The sequence below is a fragment of the Protopterus annectens genome, chromosome 12.part0 (genome assembly GCF_019279795.1).
Source record: "Protopterus annectens isolate FY-2018-M chromosome 12.part0, PAN1.0, whole genome shotgun sequence".
Taxonomy (NCBI): Eukaryota; Metazoa; Chordata; order Ceratodontiformes; family Protopteridae; genus Protopterus; species Protopterus annectens.
The window spans coordinates 149491012-149510645 of NC_056746.1; the positions used below are offsets into that span (position 1 = coordinate 149491012).

Here is a 19634-nt window from a genome sequence, read left to right on the forward strand (position 1 = left end):
ATCTACCAAGCCTGAGAATCATTTCTACCTGCAGGTCAAGGACTGTTTGGTGATGAGCTTCCCAGCCTCTTCAATAACCCCAGGTACCTCATATATAGGAAATATGGTGGGATTAAAGGATCTCCAGCAGAAAAATCAGGATATTTGTTGTCCCAATCAGTGATGACATCCTTCGCTAGGACCAGAATTGAAAAACATATGGACTGCTGGAGAACTTACTGCCTGAATCTCTCCTCTCTCTCTCTCGCCATGCAAGGCATGAAGAGAACAAGAAGTTTTTTTTTTCTCTGAGCATTGTGATGTGACAGAATCAGCAGGAATGTCCTGCTATTTGAATAAATGCTCCCACTGCCACCTCCTCATTATAAAAAGCAGCACTCCACTTTCAAAAGGGCCAGACTAAGCACAGTTTTCAAATCCAAAAATCTAGGAGCATCTCAGAGACTCTGTCTACTCGTTTACCTCTCCTAGGCTGCTGATGATAATGATGTCAATGGTCCAAGCACTACCTTAAAGCACACAGAATATGACCAACTATCCACCTGCTTGTTTACAGTCTTCACTACAAGCTGCCTTACTGACAAAGTAACAAGAGGTCCCAAATCAGCTTTGTTTCTAAGGCCTTTAAGACAAGGAGGACTGCCCTTAGCTCCAACTAGCATACGAAGAGCACATTTTCCAGGAAGAAATAACACTCCTTGAAGTGTGTGAGAGCTGTGACAGACCCTCCCCACCCCATTAGCCATAATCTGCCAATGGCTGAGCGGTAGAAAGGACGGCTTACCAAATGGTTGGTAGGAACAGTCCACTACCCCAGGGCCTGGTGGTAGGGTATCCTGAGCCCACAAGAAAATCTCTGAGTGTGTGGTGATTCCACAGATATCAGCACTTCAGGGCAGAAAACAACAGCTACATACTCAGAGGTGCAACTGGCATTAAGAACATTTTGACAGCCATCCAGCTAAAGATGCAGCAGGCTCAAAGCACAGATACTGTGCTGTGTTGTCATCAAGGAAGCCAAGGGGAAGATCTCCTAGGGCTTCTTCCCAGCCAGGAACAACAGGCACTGAACTGTGTTCAGCTCTCTGGCTGTGAAGGTAATCCTCGGATTGGATTTACAGTCTCAGTTGGGGACCACAGTCATGACACTGCATCAAAGGGCGTGTCTAATGATTTTCTAGGAGCTATGAGAAGCCAGTTGTCCCAGTATGGCAAAATACAGATGTCATTTTCCTGCACAGTTTTAGCCACAATGGCCAGTTGTTTAGTAAATATTCTGCATAATGAAGAAAGCCAAGTGATTCTGAGAAAGTTAATGATGGACTTCATAGCTTTCAGATCTCGCCAGTGGGAAGATCACCTAAATCAGGTGTTCTGTCACATGGAGTCACTTCCCTTGTAGGTCTCATTGTCAAAGGTCACTGTGTTCTCGGATAACTCTTAGAAGCCTAAGAAAGAAGCAATGTGCAATACCCATTACCTCCAGTTTTTTGTTCGTGGACTGTCTCATGCTAGTGTCAGCTAGTGACCGACATGAACACGGTGTTGGGTAACATGACTCTGGAGTAAGTGTATAAGCTCAACAAAGGTTAAAGATGACTGAGAATGGCCTGAGCTGTGCCCAGAGCTAGTGTCAAGTTATATTCCCTAAGAGTGTAACCCAACACTTCGTTCTCAGGCTTCCACCAGGCATCAAACATCTACTTGATGTCAAAGCTATAAAAAAGCCCATAAAGCCTTGACACAGGATGACCTCACAGTACCTCCTTTCCTATCTACCAAGGCTGACTGGTTCTGATAAGATTTAAATACAGCAACCTTGACCCTAACCATGTGACCTGAGAGGCTGATACCCAGGATATGGTTGGAAGGCCTCAAGCTCCCATTAGTTAACTGTAAGGGGTGGCACTAGTACATTGGGATTCACCACTAAATGCAAAAGTCAGGGATGCACCCCCACTGAGTCCCTCATCATTTAAAAAGCAAAGGACTACTGTGGGCTTAAACCCTCAACAGGCAAGGTCAAGCTCAACATCTGCTGAGTCTAGAAGGCCATTTTGGAAATGGACTTACCTCCAGGTACACTAGGGAAAGAGATATGTCTGATGCTCGATCGTGGTGGAATTAATCGGAATAATGCCTGAAGTTTCATGACAGATGCTCCCACAGCTTCACACAGGAATTCTAAACTGCCACTATGCCTCTGGTTGCAAATTAGGTAATATGTTTTTTTTTACTGGCACTAAATGGAAAAGTTGAACTTTGCACATATGATAACACACAACATCATGCTTCTCACAGATACAAAGGAGGCAACAATGCTATTGTGAGTCTTGGTTTGTAATCTGAAGGGCACATGCAGACTGCAGACAATGAATGCAGAAACTTGAGACTATGATCTGAACTCTGCAAACAGCAGACTCTGGATCCTGAGCATGCAAATGTAGTGGCACATGAAGTTACAGCATGTTGGCTTAAGTGTTGGTGTCATTCAAAGGGGATCCAATGCCTGTCAGCCTGGGATGACATGCTCGACAAGCCACGATGCTTCGCTAGGGACGGCTTGCACCTGTCACCCCTGGGCTTTCGGATATTGGCAAAGGCTCTTGCTACCCCCATAGTGCCTTTTTTAGGCAAGGCTCAAAAGACAAACCCACCTCCATAGGTATCACAAGGGATAAGAAACTAAGAGTAATGCTACTCAACGCCAGAAGTCTAAACCTCAAGATGCACGCACTCGAAACTCTCCTTAGCATGGAGAACATCGATATCTGTGCAGTAACAGAAACCTGGTTCAAGGCTCCAGAGAGCACCCCAGCACTACCAGGTTATACCTCATACCATGCTTTTCGGCCCCAAAACTTGGACCGAACCACAAAAGGAGGGGGAGTATCAATATTCGTCAAAGATACCCACACCTCCAAATTGGTGGCACAGCACGAAGCATCAGAGACTATCCATGTGCAACTAACTGTGGGTAAAACTGCCTTCCAGTTTATAGCCTGCTACAGACCACCCTCCCAAACACAGGAACCCCACGTGGCATTCCTGAGAATACTGGAAAATATGAAGATCTCTACAAACACCATTATATTGGGCGACTTCAACTACCCAAACATAGACTGGGAGCATTACTCTAGCTCCAACACCCTAGCCCAAAGGTTCCTAGAATTTATAAACTCAAATGCTATGGAACAACTTGTTACCACTCCCACAAGAGGGGAAAACATACTGGACCTGATCATCACCAACATGGGGACACTATGCTCCAGACCAGAAGTGTATCCCTCACTGGTAAGATCAGACCATAAACTAATCTCACTGGATATTCACATCCCGACCCCACCCCCTGCCCAGAAAACCACAGTGAAAAACTTCTCTAAAGCAAATTTCACACGCCTCAAGACCGAGGCGAAATCCTTCAAAGCCCCCGGGCCTGTGGAAAATACGGCCCAGACTGCAGAATCCTTTATAAACGCATTCTATGAACACCTTCAGGAATGCATGGATCATGCAATCCCAAATAAAACCAAGACCCAATCCTCCAAAGGCAGACGTCCTGTCTGGTGGACCCCAGCCATAAACAAACTATACAATAGAAGGAGGAAGCTACTACATGATAGAGCAAAATCCCAAAAAGGGAAGGCATCTCTGATCAGTATTAGCAAAAAAAACGGGCACTCATAAAATCGTCTAAGGCCAGCTTCGAGAGAAAATTGCACAGGACACTAAGGATAATCACAAGGCTTTCTTTAGTTATGTTAGAAACCTGGGTGGGAATTCCCAGATATGCTCAGAATTAGTTCAAAATGACAAAAAATACACCGAGCCCACAGACATTGCCAACATCCTAGCTGACGGGCTCAGTGCAAACTTCTCCCCCCTCTCCCCACCAAAAGGGCAAATATCTATCCCAACAGAGTGCTGCCCCCCTGACATCTCAGATGCTCTGGTAAGAGCCGCCCTCTCCAAAGCAAAAAACACAGCATCAATGGGACCAGATGGTGTCCCGGGCTGCGTCCTACATGAACTCCAAGAAGAGCTAAACCCAAACATAAAACTACTGTTCAATCTTAGCCTTACTACAGGATATGTACCCAAACAGTGGCGTACAGCAACAGTGGTCCCTCTCCACAAAGGTGGTGCCTCAACGGATCCTGGAAACTATCGCCCCATAAGCCCTGACTAGCTTGGTCTGCAAAGCTATGGAAAGGATCATCATGGACCTCATAAATAAAGATATTGGGGACCTACAGACACTGGATCCTACCCAGTTTGGCTTTGTTAAGGGCAGATCCTGCCTCTTAAACCTGGTCGATTTCTTTGAAACAGTCACCAAGGCCATTGACGACGGGAAGGTGGTTCACACAGCCTACCTGGACCTCGCAAAAGCCTTCGATACAATACCCCACTCGGGCATTATAGATAAGCTCACCAGCTTAAATATAAACCCCTATGTCACTAGATGGGTTGCAAACTGGCTCAAGGACAGAACCCACATGGTTAGAATTGCTGGAGCCATGTCAGACTCCAAACCAGTTACAAGTGGCGTCCCACAAGGCTCAGTCCTTGGACCTCTCTTGTTCGGTATATATTTCTCGGCGGTACAGGCCAACACGGAAGGACTGTGGCTGACCAAGTTCGCAGATGACTGCAAACTGGGCGCCATAATCAACTCTCCAGCCGACACAAGCATCCTCCAAAAGGGCCTCATAGAAAAAGACAACTTGTGCCAGAGCCATGGCCTCAAGCTAAACGCCAAAAAGTGTATAGTCATCCCCTTTGGCAAAAACAAAGTGCCCACAAATTACCACATAGGTAGTAATCCATTAAGTACAGAAGAAGTCATTAGGGACCTGGGGACCCAAGTTGATAGCAATCTCTCATTTGACAACCACGTGGCCAAAGTGGTTAGAAAAACATTTTATATAGCCCACCTAATCATGAAGGGATTCACATCTAGATCAGGGAGGTCATCGTGCCTCTTTACTCATCCCTCATCAGGCCCATAATTGAGTACAATGCCCCTTTTGGGATGTACCTTACCAGACACCTGCAGCAACTGGAAAGACCCCAAAAGTACCTCACCAAGAGGATCAAAGGGCTCAAACAGATGCCATATGCTGCCCGGTTAAAGAAACTCCAGCTCTACTCAGTGGCATACCGCCTGCTCAGAGGCGATCTGTGCCTGACGTATAAAGCCATGTCCAACCCAGAATTAATGGACATGCTGCACCTCAGAAAATCCAAATCCCATCGAGCCACGCTCGAGAGACTTGAACCTCAGCACTGAAATAAATAGGACATGCTGGAGGGACAGATTCATAACCCAGAGGCTCCCTTCACTCTGGAATAAAATCCCAGTCCAGGTTAGGCAGAGTCCCACATTGACTCTCTTCAAGAGGAATCTTGATGAGTGGATTGGAGATCGTAGGTTTACCCCGGCTATCACTTCTGTGTCACTGTTAGACAGAGGCACAGTATACTAACCTCAAAAAAAGGCACAGCAAAATTAATTTAAAATAGGTGGAGAAAGCCAAACACACTCTGGCTAGGCTTATAAATGCCCTAGGGCAGATAGCCTAGTATGAACCTATGAACCTATGTGGCAGCACTGACTTAATGCACCTCACAGCATCCAATCAGTGACTGGAGGAAGGTGTTTTTCCATGGGAGGTGGGGTCCTCAATGTAAAACTTCCACTCATTAACACAGACTGACTCAGTAAGATATGAGGTACCTCAGTGCATATTTGTAGCCTTTATTTTTCATTTCCATAAGGAACCATTAGACCAAACCCAGTACTGAAAGCAGATGATAAAATATTCACGAATTTGCTTATATTTAGACCGGAGTTTAGTTTAAAGGTGATCATTCAAGATACCTCAATAAAGTTCTGAAGGTTTGGTATGCTGCTTTCAGTAGACAGTGTTTATTTTTGTTGTACAGGCATCCCCCGTGGTGGGTTAGAGTTACTCCAGTTATGTGGTTGATTACATACCAAAGAGACAGCAATGACAATGAAGAAAACATTTACAGCTCTGACATCAAGATGCTATTGTAGTGCCTTTAGTTGGCTTTCACAGCACTAACTAGTTCCCAACTGCAAGAAAGCAACACTACAAAAATAAATAAATACATTCAAGATTTAACAGTCAAATATGACACTGGGCCAAAAAACATGATAGCCAGCTATAACAGAAAGTAAATAAAAATTCAAAGAAGTTACGGAACTGTTAAGATTCAAAGTAGTATCAGTCTAGCAGCCCAGAACAAGTAAGCAAATACCAAATACCTGTAACAGGACTTCATCACTTTGCGCTAACAGTTCTTCGACATGTCTGTAGGGATACCAGCAGAATGGTTCAATCTGTACTTGTCGACTTTCTGAATCATAAATCTTCTCCATCTGTCAAAATAATATTAGCAAAATATATGAGACACCTCTAAAAGATAACACTCTATCCAGCAGACATCTAATGCCTTGAGTTAGCCAAGCGTTACATGCCCTTTATGAAGGGGAGAAATTACAGCAGCGTCTACAATATACACTGCTATAAACCTTTACCAGTAAGTATATTCATCATAAAAAAGAAAAAAAAAACATGACTGATGTTGGGAATATTTCACGTGACTACAGATTTAAGGCAATGTGCGGTGCCTTTGGGCTCATTGTTCAAGATCCTGTAACTTTACAATGATATACATGCAATTTACGCCTTATGGCTGCACGTTAGTATTTATTAGCTTAATTAGCAAGCATGTTGTTCCTCCTTACATAAATGTGTATAGAATGTGCCCCACTTCTGCACTCAAACACATAAAAGTAACTGCAAGGGTACTAAATTTTATTTTGTAAAATAAAGAATTAACAGCAAGCACTGCGTGTATACTCCATTAGACAGAAAAACACAGGACACTAACAAAATCTAGTGTAGAGATATTCATTTATGACAGTCTTACACTGATCTTATAGAAAAGTTGCGTAAATCTTACCATAACTATAGATGTCCTTCTCTTCACTGCTGCAGTATTCTTAACCTGAGGGATCTCCTGCCTGAAGGCAACCCAATGTCAGCCAGTATATAGAAGTCTTATACTACTGTAAGGTACATAGGACGTCGCACGTAGGCTGTCTTCAGACATAGGCCATAAAAGCAGCGTACATACATACCATCCTTAGAACTGAATGCCCCAGGAGGAATGCAAACTAAGGAGGAATAGGTTTTCTGGGAGGCCTAATTTGAAGAATGCCCTTAAGGAATTGTTTCACCTCAAATCTGGATGCTAGAGGGGGAGAAAGAGGCAGACAAGCAGAAATAGCTGATGTGCTTTGAAAGGAGTAAGCCAAGCCAGCAGAGAGCAATTCACACAAGACAGAAAGTGCACTTGTGTAAAATCTTACCATAACAGTAGATATCTGTGCCTTCACTGCTGCAGCATTCTTAACTATATGGGATTCCCTGCTGTGGAATCCCGATGTCTGGCCAATCTTCCAAAGACTTCTAAATTTAAAAGGTATGCCAAACATCACCATATGCTCCCTGCATAATGTAGGGCATAAATGTGACATTCAGGCTTACCAAAAACAGAACTGATTGCCCCAGGAGGAACACCAGTCCAAGGAATCCAAGAGTTAACGTCTACATCGAGAAGGTAAAGATGGAGGGAGGGAGCGAATACTGCAGCAGTGAAGGCAAGGACATCTACCATTATGGTAAGATTTTACACAACTGTACTATGTCCTTACATTCACTGCTATAGTATTCTTAACTATATGGGAAGACTCCCAAATCTCAAGAGAAAACTAGGGAGGAGGAAGGGGCAAAAGAATCCCCTAAAAAATCATGATGAACTGAACTAGCAAAACCAGCCCTAGCTCAAGAGATACCATCCAACTTGTAGTGCTTGGTAAAGGTATGCAGGGGAAGTCCAGATAGCTGTTTCAGGAACAGAAATAGTATTTGAGCCTTTGAAAAAAAAAACAACAAAAGAAGCCACAGTTCTAGTAGAATGAGCCTTAATTAAAAAAGGAAGGCTCTTGCCATAAAAAGTGCAACAAAAGGAAACAGCCTTAAAAATCCAAGAAGAAATACTCTGCTCGGATACAGCAAGCCCCAAAGATCTAGGATGAAAAGAAACAAATAACGGATCAGATTTCTAGCAGCCTTGGTCATATCCAAATGAACTCTAAATTACCTATGCATGTCCAAAGTATGCAGCATCCTCTCACTGTCAGTTTGCGGAGAGGGAAAAAAAGTAGGCAGATTACTAGTCTGTAACAGATAGCTCATTAACTACCTTCAACATAAAAGAAGGGTTAGTGCACAAGGACACTCTGTCCTCATGAAAAAATCAAAAAGGACAAGCCATAAGGGCCTGCAACTCAGACAGCCATCTGACAGAAGTAAGTACCAACAAAAGAACAGTCTTCCAGGAACAATGCTGCAAGGAAGCTGAAGCAGCAGGCTCAAAGGGAAACTGAGTCAACTTCTCCAAAACAAAATTAAGATCCTAGGGAGGAGGAACAGGCTTCCTGTGATGTCTAATATTAAGGACGGGTTTAAGAACTTGTTTAACCTGAAATCTAGCAGCTAAAGGAGGAGAAAAAGGCACACAAGTAGAGACAGCTGACAGGTGGGCCCTAATAGAATAATAGGCCAAACCAGCATTGAGCAACTGACAGAAATTAGAGAGAATGAAAGGAGCATCCACAGCAAGTGGGCCCAGGTTACGAGAAAGACACCGAAAAGAAATCCACAGTAAGTGGGCCCAGGTTACGAGAAAGACACCGAAAAGAAATCCACAGTAAGTGGGCCCAGGTTACGAGAAAGACACCGAAAAGGAATCCACAGTAAGTGGGCCCAGGTTACGAGAAACACACCGAAAAGAAATCCACAGCAAGTGGGCCCAGGTTACGAGAAAGACACCGAAAAGGAATCCACAGTAAGTGGGCCCAGGTTACGAGAAAGACACCGAAAAGAAATCCACAGCAAGTGGGCCCAGGTTACGAGAAAGACACCGAAAAGAAAACCTCTTCCATTTGGATAAGTAGGCTTTCCAAGCCATAGTTATCCTGGCCTCCTGCAGGACTTACAGCACATCCACAGAAAAAAGATGTCTACAAGGAACTGAAATCCCATCATCCACAGTGTCAGTTGAAGAGTGGACAGGTGGGGTTGGATCCCTTGTCTTGTGTGATTATATCCACCCTGTGAGGTAACTTGTGAGGATTGCCCCTGGCTAGATGCAGAAGAAAAGGGAACCAGTGATATCATGGCCAAAACAGTCACCAACAAGATTTTGGGAGCATCCTGTTGAAATCTGAACAAGACTTTCAGAATGAGAGGAAGGGGATGGAATGCATAAAGAAACATCATCTTTCAAGAGAATGAGAGGACATCCACTTTCCATGCCAGTGGGCTGGGGACTCTGGCACAAAACAGAGGAAGTTGTTCAGAGGGGAGTAAAAAGATCCACTTGAGGAGTATCCCACTGCTGGATAATGTCCAGAAACACAACCCTGTGAAGCATCCATTCATGGGACTGAGTTAAGGACCTGCTCAGAGTGCCTGCCACAATGTTCTGACTGGAAGGGATATAAACTGCCTGAAGAGTCACTTGACAGCAAGATCCCGTACCAGAAGTGCCAGCCAGCAAAGAAGATAAGATCTCTTTGCTCCCAGTTTGTTGATATACCACATAACAGTGGTATTGTACGTGAACACCTTGAGAAGCCCTGAAGAGAAAACAGGATGGAAGGCATTAAGAGCCAGCAGAAGAGCTCTCATATCTGACACTGATGTCCTGCTCCTGCTCTCAAGGCAATCACACCCTCTGTACCTTTAAGGAGCCAAAATTCACCCCCATCCCATGTCTGAGGCATCAGTGAACAATTCATGAGTCAGAAGAGGGGGATTAAAATGGGATCCCTGGATTCAGAGACAACTGCTGAATACACCAGAGAAGTTCCTGTCTGAGACAAGGAAGAAGAGGAACTACAAATTCTAGAGGATTATCATGTTGAAGCTACACTGACTTCAGAAACCACTGAAACTTTCTCATTGGAAGTTTGGCCAGAAGGAGCATCAAAATGGTGGATGCCATGACACCTAGAACTCTCAGAAACTCCCTGGTGGTAATAGAAGCCAGAGGAAGAAGTGTGTGGAAGAAAGAAATGACAGTTAAGGCCTTTGGAGGGGGCAGTGATGCAAGCATTGGAACCGCCTGAATTCTGCAACCCAGAAAAAACACGATCCCGAGGAAGAGTCAGAGAAGACTTGAAATTTATAGTGAATCCCAGGCTCTGAAGAAGGGATACGGCAAAATGAAGATTTTGCAAAAGTCTCTCTAGAGAGAATGCCCGAATCAACAGGTTGTCCCAAGTAAGGAAATATTTGGATTCCTTGAAGTCTGCAAAAGGCAATCACAGGAACAAAGCATCTGATGAATACCCTTGGGGCAGCAGAAAGGCCAAAAGGCAAAGCAGAGAAAGTACAGTTGTGTACACTTACCATAAATGTAAACGTTCAAGTGTATGCACTGTTGCAGTCATTAGATTTGGGTTATCTGCTTGCAGGTAGCCCTCAGTCGGCCTGATGAACAAAGTCTTGGGTCCTGCGTCGGTTGCTGTCCCTTCTTCCATTACGTCAAGTCGTTAGGGGTATAAAACATGCAGCCGACGCCATTACATCAGTTTTTCTTGCCCCAGATGTCAAGTGCCCCCTTAATGGGAAGCAATTAAATATAAAAGTACAAAGATATAACTCCAACAAAAAAGCAAATACACCAAAAAGGCTTTTAAGCATAGTAAAGCAAAGTAGAGGTATAGTCAAAAGAAGTTAGGGGGCTGGAGGGAGGGTGACCAGGACTGCAACAGTGAATACACTCGAACATCTACATTTATGGTAAGTGTACACAACTGTACTATGTTCTTCGTGTTTCACTGTTGCAGTCATTACATTTGGGTAGATTCCCAAAGCTATGTTTGGGAGGAGGAATTTAGACAGCATTAGGGCCAGCTATAAGGCCCTGGAAGACTGCAGTGGCAAAGCCAGCTCTGGATTTAGAGAAAATTGGCAAATGATAATGCTTGGTGAAAGTATGTACAGAACTCTAGGTAGCAGCTTCTAGGATGTCCCTGGTAGGGAAGCCTCCGAGAAACGCTGTAGAGGTAGATGCAGCCCTGGTGGAGTGAGGACTGATCCCCTGGGGGATAGGTTTTCCATGGTGCTTATAGCAGAAATTAATGCAATGGCTTATCTATTTAGAAACTGTTTGCTTTAAAATAGCCTTCCCCTCTGCCCCTGCAGCAAATGCCACCAGCAGTTGTTCAGATTTCCTTTGAGGTTTAGTCCTGTCCAAGTAGAATCTAAGTTGCCTGCGCACATCTACGGAATGCAGTATCCATTCCCCTTTATTCTGTAGCTTGGGAAAGAAGGTTGACAAATGAATGGACTGATTAAGAGCCACACTGGATACCAACTTGGGCATGAAGGATGGATTGGTTCTGAGGGACACCCTGTCCGCATGAAAGATGATGAAAGGCTCCACTGCCATAAGGGCCTATAATTTAGATACCCTTCTAGCCGAAGTGATTGCTAAAAGGAAAGCTGTTTTCCAAGAAAGAAATTTTAAGTCTGCAGTAGCAGTTGGATCAAAAGAAAGTGGAGTGAGTTTCTCCAAGACAAAATTAAGGTCCCAGGCTGGGGTTGGAGCTCTCCTGGGTGGTCTCAAATTTTTGGCCCCTCTGAGGAACTCCTTGAGCATTGGATGAAAGAAGAGGGGAGGTTCTGTGTTATAATGAGCTGAAATGGCTGAGGCATGGAGTTTAATGGAGGAAAAAGACAAGCCCTTGTGAAGCATCTCAGTTTTGTAAAATCTGAGGTAAATTGGGCGCTGCTGTGCTCACCCTTTGAGATTGGTTCCAGGCACAGAATCTTTTCCATTGTTCAGCATAAGATTTTCTAGTACTAGGCCTCCTTGTTTCTAAAATGATATCCATCACAGGTTTGCTGAGGGATGGTAAAGGAGAGATTAAGTAATTAGCCAAGCTGCAAAGTTCAGTGTTAGAAGCTGAGGGTGCAGAATCTGGTTCTCCTGCTGAGACAGCAGGGACTGAGTCTGAGGCAGGTGCCATGGAGATAATCGTGACACACTGTGCAGGAGGGGGTACCAGTGTTGGCACGGCCAGTATGGAGCAATCAAAATCTTCCTTGGTTTGTCCTGTTTGATTTTCAGTAGTACTTTGGAGAGCAGGGGCAGAGGGGGGATGGCATAGACTGATAGGTTTTTCCAGCTGAAGGACAGAGCATCCACTTTCCAGGCTTGTTTGTGGGAAGCCCTTGTGGAAAATTTGTCCAATTGGTAGTTCTGGGGAGAGGCAAACAGGTCTATACCTGGGCTCCCCCATTTGCTTGTCAACATGTTGAAAATCCTTGGTTCCAGTTTCCACTTGTGTGGGTCCATGAGTTTTCTGCTTAGTCCATCTGCCAGTGTGTTTAATTTTCGTGGCAGGAATTGAGTTTGTAGGTGCACTTGGTAGCTCAGGGCTGTGTTCCACAATGCCATGGCTAGTCTGCAGTGGGGGTAGGAATGTGTACCCCCCCCCCGCTTGTTTATGTACCACATAACAGTGGTGTTGTCCGTCTTTACCATTAGTTGTCCTGGAAGAATGTGATCCTTGAAGGCTGTCAGAGCATTCTGTAAAGCTAACATTTCTTTTTGATTGATATGCAGGTGCATTTGACTTGGGTTCCATTTGCCCTGAATGCACTTCCCTGCCAGGTGAGCCCCCATGCACAGTCTGATGTGTCTGCTGTTGGGGTATGGACGGCAGGAGGTGGTGTGATAGGTAGTCCCTTGTTTTGGTGGCAGGCCTCTACACACCAAAGGAACTCTAGGCGTAGGCAAGGTATGATAGGAATCATTGTTTCTAGGTCTTGAGAATGTTGACACCATAGGCTTTTTAGATACCACTGCAGTTTCCTCATATGCAGTCTTGCATATGGAATTAAAAGAATGCAGGAGGCCATGAACCCCAAGGCTTGCAGTATTTGTCTTGCAGATAGCAGGGTTTTTGTGGCCACTTGTTTGAAGTAGGTTGTCAAATGAATTTGTTTCTCTGGCGTGAGGTAAGCCATCTGGGAAGTTGTATTCAAGCTTGCTCCCAGGAATACAATTTGTTGACAGGGTACCAGGTGTGATTTTTTTTTTCATTTATGGTGTACCCCAGACAAGTTAGAACCCTTTGTACAAAGGCCAGATGATTCAAAAGTATGTCCTGGCTTTCTGCCTGAATTAGACAATTGTCCAGGTATGGGTATATCTGAATATTTCTTTGCATGAAAAATGCAATAACTGCAGCTAGACACTTTGTGAACACCCTGGGTGCAGTAGATAAGCCAAAGGGCAGTGCAGAAAACTGATAGTGCGTGTAGCCTGCTTTGAAGCGTAGGTATCTTCTGCAAGATTCCCTGATTGGGATGTGCAGGTATGCTTCTTTTAAATCTATTGTTGCCAACCAGGCATCTTTGCCTAGCATAGGAAGTAACTGGTGAAGGGTCAGCGTCTTAAATTTTGGAATCTCCAAAAAGGTGTTTAGAGTAGACAGGTCCAGGATAGGACGCCATGAATTGTCTTTTCTGAGTACAGGGAAAGGTCTTGAGTAGAAACCTTGTCCCTTTTCCTTTTCTGGTACCAGCTGAATAGCCCCCATGCTTAAGAGAGAAAGTACTTGTTGTTGGGCTTCTGCCCACTGATTTGGGGGTAGGTCCGGCCACCCATTTGGTGTTGGCAATGTGTGGAAGTGAAATCTGTATCCCTGGGACACTATATTTAAAACCCATTTGTCCTGGGTAATGAGTTCCCAATTCTTTGCATGAAGAGCAATCTTTCCCTCCAACGGTGCAGTCAGTTGATAAGTGCTTGGAAATTTTAAAGGGAAGTCATTGAGACAGTTTACCATAGGGGGGAGTCTTATTATTCCCAGATTTGGAAGTGGAGGGCCCCCCCCCCTTGCTTAGTTCTGTGTGTCCCCTGGGACTGAAACCTGGGTTTTTTGCTGTGTCTGGGTTTGGCTTGAGAAGACCTGGAAGGGTCTGGAAAGGACCAATTCTTAGAGGGTCAGTGCCTACTAAATCTAGGAGGCTGAACTTGTAACAAATCATTCACAGTTTGCATAGATTTAGCTTTATCCTCCATCTTTTTAAGAATTTCCTCAGTCTTGTTGCCAAACAGGCGGTCCTGATTTAAAGGAGCATCCAACAATTTAGCTTTAACATGATCAGGCAAAGAATGCTCCTTAAGCCAAGCATGCCTTCTGTGCACATACCCAGTAACAGCACCTCTGCAAGAGGCCTCTAATGAATCAAAACCACATTGCAAAGTATGCTTTCCAACTTGTTCAGCAGAATGCATTAAATCCTGTAATTCTTTATTTTCCACACAGTCAGGAATCAACATAATTTTCTGTTTAAGCAGTCCAGTAACATGTTGCTGATACTTTAACATATGAAACTGGCAGTTTAAAGGTCTAATGGCCAAGGCTGCAAAAGTGTAAATCTTCTTACCCCATCTATCCAGCACCCTGGAGTCTCTATCAGAAGGGGTACGATTTTTAGCAGTGAGATTCAGGGACCCTGTAGTATCTGTCAGGTTTTCTGGGAGCAGGAGGCAGGGTATCAGGGGCCAAACTAGATTCCGAAAAAGCATCAACAATGTCTAGTACAGGGGGAATAGCTAAAGGCCTATGCTGAGGTAGGAGAAGGAAATCCCCAAGGCTCTTTTTTGAATCAGAAAAATCCTGGCTTTCTCAGTGGAAATGCTCCCTTTAGAGTATGTAAGGTTTCCCCAAAAGAAAAATCCTCAGGAGGAGAAGCAGAGGGAATGGAGTCCTCTGCATCAGAATCTTCATAAGTAGATAAGGGCAAATCCAGATCATCAGAAGAATCAGAAACAACAGAATCCTGATCAGAAGATTCATACTCAACTTCAGTCCTAAGCCTCTTAGAAGGATGGGGGTTGGCTACCCCTGATTAGAGTTATTACATCTTCAGCCATCCTTATTTGTTTTTTAGGCATGGATCAAGATTTAGGCCTAAGTAAAGAAGGAGGCATCTGTTTAATATGCAAGTTCGTAGGCCTGAATACACCCTCAGAAGCCAGTGACTGCACAGCGGCTCCGGACCCATCCAAGGTAGAGACATCTGCGGGTTCCATAGTTGAAGCATCTAACACGAAAGGAAAAATAACAATAACAACTTGTGGTTATCTATCTCTTATAATTATATAAAATGATTATTGAAAATTAAAAAAATTTTTATTGTATGGCTGCTATTCCAGCCTTTTGAAGCTTTAATATGAAGCTTTAATATTTATGTTTTATAGGTCTTAATTAACTTTGTTCCTTGATAGGTTAATTGATTTATGAATTTTAACTTGAGTGGGTATATATAAGTGCTGCTGAGTGTTGTGGGTTTTTTGTCTGATGAAGGCTGAGTATTATTGCAGCCGAAAGCGCTTACACAGTAATAAACAGTCCGTGCCGTTTTACCAGTTTGTTTCCGCCTGGTTTTATTTTCGTTTCAAGGTCCATAGTTGAAGCATCTCGCGGCATACTGGACTCCGAATGGGTCTCAGTAGAGGCCTGCGAATCAGAAGTAGCAGGTATCAGGGGCTGCGAAAGCGCCTCTCTGAGTACCGGCGACTGGCTTAGAAGAAGCGCCATCAGCAGTTTTGGACCTCGGTGGCCTGTCTCTGTCTTTATCTTTGCGTTTTTTTTGGAATCCCGGTAGTCGGATGGCTAACCGACGACATTTCTGGATAATTAAACAGAGAACCGAAATATTTAGAGGCAAAGATATACCGATGACGAGTAGTGCGCTGATTAAATAAAGCACAAAACCGACAGCAAGGTACGTCATGGTCAGGGCCTAGGCAAGGAATACAGTACGAATAAAAAGCTTTATGAGGTATTTGCTTTCCACAAGTAATGCAATTATTAACTTTTACTGACATCGGTAAGGAGCAAGAAAAACTTTCCCCAATGGGGTAGTTAGCTTTAGTTGAAGACTTCGGTTCTGAAACTCGAAAACGAAAATTTCAGGAGTCGGCCGACCGGCACTTGCGAACTGCTTCTGCTTTGGGCACCGCACGGCAAGAAAGACTGATGTAATAGCGTCGGCTGCATGCTTTATACCCCTGACAACCTGACGTCATGGAAGAAGGGACAGCAACCGACGCAGGACCTAAGACTTTGTTAATCAGGCCAACTGAGGGCTACCTGCAAGCAGATAACCCAAATGTAATGACTGCAACAGTGAAACACGAAGAATATCTGAAAATGCCAGAAAGCAAAGTACAGTTGTGTACACTTACCATAAATGTAGATGTTTGAATGTATTCACTGTTGCAGTCATTACATTTGGGGTAATCTGCTGACAGGTTGCCCTCAGTCAGCCTGAATTCCAAAGTCTTGGTTCCAGCGTCGGTGGCTGTCTTCTCTTCCATGACGTCAGGTCATCAGGGGTACAAAACATGCAGCGGACACCATTTTCTTTAGTTTTTCTTGCCCCAGATGTCAGGCGCCCCCAAAAAGGTAGCAAAAAAAAATATATATATATATATATATATATATATATATATATATATACACACACACACATGCATCAATATAAACTTTACCTTCATCTACAAGCAAATACACCACATAGGTTGCAGAAGATAGAGAAGGAAAGATAAACTCCAAAATGACTGGGGGATGGCGGGTGGATAACCTGGACTGCAACAGAGAATACACTCGAACATCTACATTTATGGTAAGTGTACACAGCTGTACTATGTTCTTCATGTTTCACTGTTGCAGTCATTACATTTGGGTAGAATCCCAAAGCTATGGTTGGGAGGCTGGAGCTAAACAGCATTAGGTGCAGCTACAAGGCCCTGCAGAACTGCAGTGGCAAAGCCTGCCTTGGATTTAGAGTAGAGAGGCAAATGATAATGCTTAGTAAAGGTGTGATCAGAACTCCCAAGTAGCAGGCTCTAGAATGTCTTTGGTTGGTACTCCTCTGAGAAAGGCTGCTGAAGTAGCTGCAGCTCTTGGGGAATGAGACCTAATGCCCTTGGGCACAGGTTTACCATGGTGTAAGTAGCAGAAACGGATGCAGTGGCTTATCTGCTTTGAAATAGCCTTTCCTTCTGATCCTGCATCATATGTCACTAGTAACTGCTCAGTTTTTCTTAGAGCTTTAGTCCTGCTCAAGTAGAATCTTAGCTGTCTGTGTACGTCCAAGGAATGCAGAATTCTCTGCCCCTTGTTCTGAGGATTTGGATACAAGGTTGGCAGATGAATTGTTTGGTTAAGAGCAACACTGGAAACCACCTTAGGCATAAATGTAGGATTTGTCCTCAGAGACACCCTGTCTCGGTAAAATATGATAAAAAGCTCTACAGCCTTGAGGGCCTGTAGCTCTGAAACTCTTCTTGCTGAAGTAATTGTTAGTAGCAGAGCTGTTTTCCATAAGAACTTTATATCAGCAGTAGCAGCTGGTTCAAATGGAGGCAGGGTGAGCTTTTCCAATATATAATTGAGGTCCCATGCAGGTAATGGTGATCTTCTAGGAGGCCTTAATTTTTTTTGGCTCCTCTAAGATACTGCTTTAGTAAAGGATGAGAAAAGATTGGTGGCTCTGTATTGTAATGAGCCGAAATGGCAGAGGCATGGATTTTAATTGAAGAGAAAGATAGGCCTTTGTCAAGCATCTCAGTTAAGTAATATAATATCTGAGGAATATTTGGTTCTGCTGTATCAGTTCCTTGTGCTTGATTCCAAGCACAGAATCTCTTCCATTTATCAGCATGACATTTTCTAGTACTAGGCCTTCTGGCTTCCAAAATGACATCCATCACAGCTTTACTGAGAGGAGCTGTTTGTATAACCACATGATCAGCCATGCTGCCAGGTTCAGTGTCTGGAGTTGATTGTGCAGGATCTGATTGTTTTGCTGGGACAGTAGTTGAGGTCTTTGAGGTAAGGTCCAAGCTGGGTATTGAGACAAGTTCCTTAGGACTGGGTACCAGTATTGGCGGGGCCAGTCCGGGGCAATTAGTATCATCTTTGCTTTCTCTTGTCTGACTTTTAGGAGGACCTTGGGAAGAAGAGGCAGAGGAGGAAAGGCGTAAACCGATAGGTTTTCCAACCAAAGGATAGGGCGTCCACTTTCCATGCTTGTCTGTGATAAGTCCTTGTGCAGAATCTTTTCAATTGATAATTCTGAAGAGAGGCAAATAGATCTATGTCTGGGCTCCCCCATTTATCTGTTATCATGCTGAAGACTTGTGGATTTAGTTTCCACTTGTGAGGGTCCATAAGGTTTCTGCTTAAATAGTCTGCCAGAGTATTTTTCTTTCCTGACAGGAATTGAGCTTGGAGATGTATTTGGTAGGTCAAAGCTGTGTCCCACAGTGCCATGGCTAATCTACAAAGGTGGTATGAGTGTGTGCCCCCTTGCTTGTTTATATACCACAGGACCATGGTGTTGTCCGTCTTTATCAGTAGTTGTCCTGGATGAAGTAAGTCCTTGAAGGCTGTTAGGGCATTTTGAAGAGCTAGCATCTCTTTCTGGTTGATATGTAGATGCATTTGTTTTGGGGTCCATATGCCCTGAATGCATCTTCCTGCCATGTGGGCCACCCAGGTGTAATCTGATGCGTCTGTTGTTAAGGTTTGGCTGGCAGGGGGTAGACTGAAGGCCCGTCCCATGTCCTGGTGACATGCCTTTGCCCACCACAGAAACTCCTGTTGTAGGCAGGGTATGAGAGGAATCATTGTTTCCAGACTCTGACAATGTTGACTCCATAAACTTTTTAAGTACCATTGAAGTTTCCTCATATGCAGTCTCGCATATGGAATCAGTAGGATGCAGGATGCCATGAAGCCCAAAGCCTGCAGAATTTGTCTTGCAGATAACTGGGTTTTTGTTGCCATCAGTTTGAAGTAAGTAGTCAGTTGACTTTGCTTGTCTGGCATGAGGTAAGCCATCTGGGCAGTTGTATTCAAGCTTGCACCCAGGAATGTTATCTTTTGAGAGGGTACCAGTTGTGATTTCTTTTCGTTTACTGTGTACCCTAGGCATGTTAGAAGCCTTTTCATGAACGCCAGGTGTTGGAAGAAGAATGTCCTTGCTCTCTGCTTGAATGAGACAGTCATCCAAGTAAGGATATATCTGTATACTTTTTTGTCTGCAAAATGCAATTACTGGTGCCAGTCACTTTGTGAATACCCTGGGCGCAGTAGATAAGCCAAAGAGCAGTGCAGAGAATTGGTAATGCATAAAGCCAGCCTTGAATCTGAGGTATCTTCTGCATGATTGTCTTATTGGGACATGCAGGTATGCTTCTTTTAGGTCAAATGTCACCAGCCATGCATTCTTGCCCAGCATGGGCAGAAGCTGCTGCAAAGTCAGCATTTTAAATTTTGGAATGTCCAGGTATGTGTTCAAAATTGATAAATCCAGCATTGGCCGCCAGGCCTTGTCCTTTCTGGGTACCAAGAACAGTCTTGATTAAAAACCTTGTCCTTATTCCTGTTCTGGTACTGGCTGAATGGCCCCCATATCCATGAGGGACGTAACCTG

At 44.1% G+C, this 19634-nt stretch overlaps 1 protein-coding gene across 3 annotated transcripts in view; it reads right to left on the minus strand.

The window, feature by feature from the left end:
* NTAN1 (N-terminal asparagine amidase) overlaps nt 1-19634 on the minus strand; it is a 371301-nt gene that overhangs the window by 71497 nt on the left and 280170 nt on the right. For all 3 annotated transcript variants that reach the window (XM_044089177.1, XM_044089175.1, XM_044089176.1), the window contains one exon: nt 6296-6409. In XM_044089177.1, the coding sequence (XP_043945112.1) occupies nt 6296-6409 (114 nt within the window). The remainder of the gene's footprint in view (nt 1-6295; nt 6410-19634) is intronic.